Source organism: Galeopterus variegatus, unplaced genomic scaffold (genome assembly GCF_000696425.1).
Source record: "Galeopterus variegatus unplaced genomic scaffold, G_variegatus-3.0.2 Scaffold5943, whole genome shotgun sequence".
Classification (NCBI taxonomy): Eukaryota; Metazoa; Chordata; class Mammalia; order Dermoptera; family Cynocephalidae; genus Galeopterus; species Galeopterus variegatus.
Window position 1 is genome coordinate 58353 of NW_007732054.1, and position 1464 is coordinate 59816.

The 1464-nt window shown below is 55.5% G+C and overlaps 1 protein-coding gene across 1 annotated transcript in view; it reads left to right on the forward strand.

Annotated features, from left to right (window-relative positions):
• Positions 1 to 1464, forward strand: part of TSGA10IP (testis specific, 10 interacting protein) — a 12799-nt gene that overhangs the window by 7086 nt on the left and 4249 nt on the right. The window contains exon 5 of the mRNA XM_008590242.1: positions 446 to 616. Coding sequence (XP_008588464.1) covers positions 446 to 616 — 171 coding nt within the window. The remainder of the gene's footprint in view (positions 1 to 445; positions 617 to 1464) is intronic.

A 1464-nucleotide genomic window follows, 5' to 3' on the forward strand; every position in this document is an offset into this window, starting at 1 on the left:
ATTTTACTTCTCTTTCCCATCCACTCATCCATCTGTCTGTCTGTCCATCTGTCCAACCTTGCCTCAAATCAACAGGCATTAACCTAGCTCCTACCAGATAAGGGGGTCAGAGAGAAGAACGCGGACTGGCCCCGTCCTCAGGGAGAGTTGCTTTGCAAGGGGAGGTTGGCAATGCAAGTGGGGTTGCAGGCTGTGTATGCTGAGCTCCACAGGGGCTCCAGAAGCTGGGGCTCACTGCTGGCTAGGGTGTGCAGGAGGCTTCTAGAACAAGCAGGGAGAAGTCTTGAGCTGGCCCTAGGGCTGAGCCCCTAGGTGCAGCCTCCATCATGTCAGACCTCATGACAAATCCCTTCCCTCAGGTGCCCACACTCCTCTTCCCCTTGCCCCTGCCCTCCTTGAGGTTCCTGCAGACTTCCCCCATGCCTTGCCCCTCTCTCCACCCAAGAAGCCTGCTGCAGGCCTGGGCGCGGCAGCAGCAGGAGGAGCAGCAGCAGGCCGAGCTGCGGCGGGCCCGGGAGCAGCAGGTCCAGCAGCAGGTGGCCCGCTGCCTGGCTGCCTACACGCCCCGAGGAAGCCGGGGGCCCGGGGCTGCCCAGCGCAAGCTGGAGGAGCTGAGGTAGGGAATCAGGGCCACAGCGGGCCCCGTGGGCAGAGGGCAGGGAGGCTGTGCTAGGAAGGGGACTGCAGGGCCCAGGAGACCCAGCCCTCTCCTTCCCTGAGGACAGAGCCTCCGGAGCCATTCTTCACAAGGCAGGTTGGCCAGGCCACTTCCCCAAATTTTACAGATGAAGACACTGAGGCACAGGGAAAAGGGGCTGGTTCAAGGCCACCCAGTTAATAATTATGACCCCTGCAACTGTCGAATGCTCAAAGGTAAAATGTTCCATGTGCACCATCACACTTTCAAGTCTTGTTCTTCTGATTTCCAATGCTCGTTACAAAAATTCAGATATTATAGAATAGTTACGTGGAACAAGAACAGCCCCTATGACCCCACTCCTGAAGATAACCATAGTTCACGGTCAGGTGAAGAGTATTCTGTTTTATTCTCTTCCCATATTTTGACCATTTTTCTAAAAAGCCATTTCATGAATCAGGTAAATCTTTTTTAAGACTCCTAACAGGCCCATAAAGTAGGAAGTATGACCCCATACTTGTAAAGATGGGGAAACTGAGGCTCAGAGAGCTTAAGTAACTTGCTGAAGGCCATGAGTGAGTAGCAGAGCTGGGGTCCAGCCCAGGCAGCCCTTCAGCACCTGGCTGCACTGCCTGTGAGTGCTCGAACACCCACCTGTTAGATAAAGGGCTCCAGCATCTTCCCCCAAGAGCCCTGCCTAGTGAAACGGATGACACAAATGAATAGCATCGCTGATGCCACAGCCTGGAGCACCTACTGGGTGCAGCTGGCACAGGACAGCCCTTCCCACGCCTCATCTCCTTTGGTCTACGGTGAATGGGGTGCCA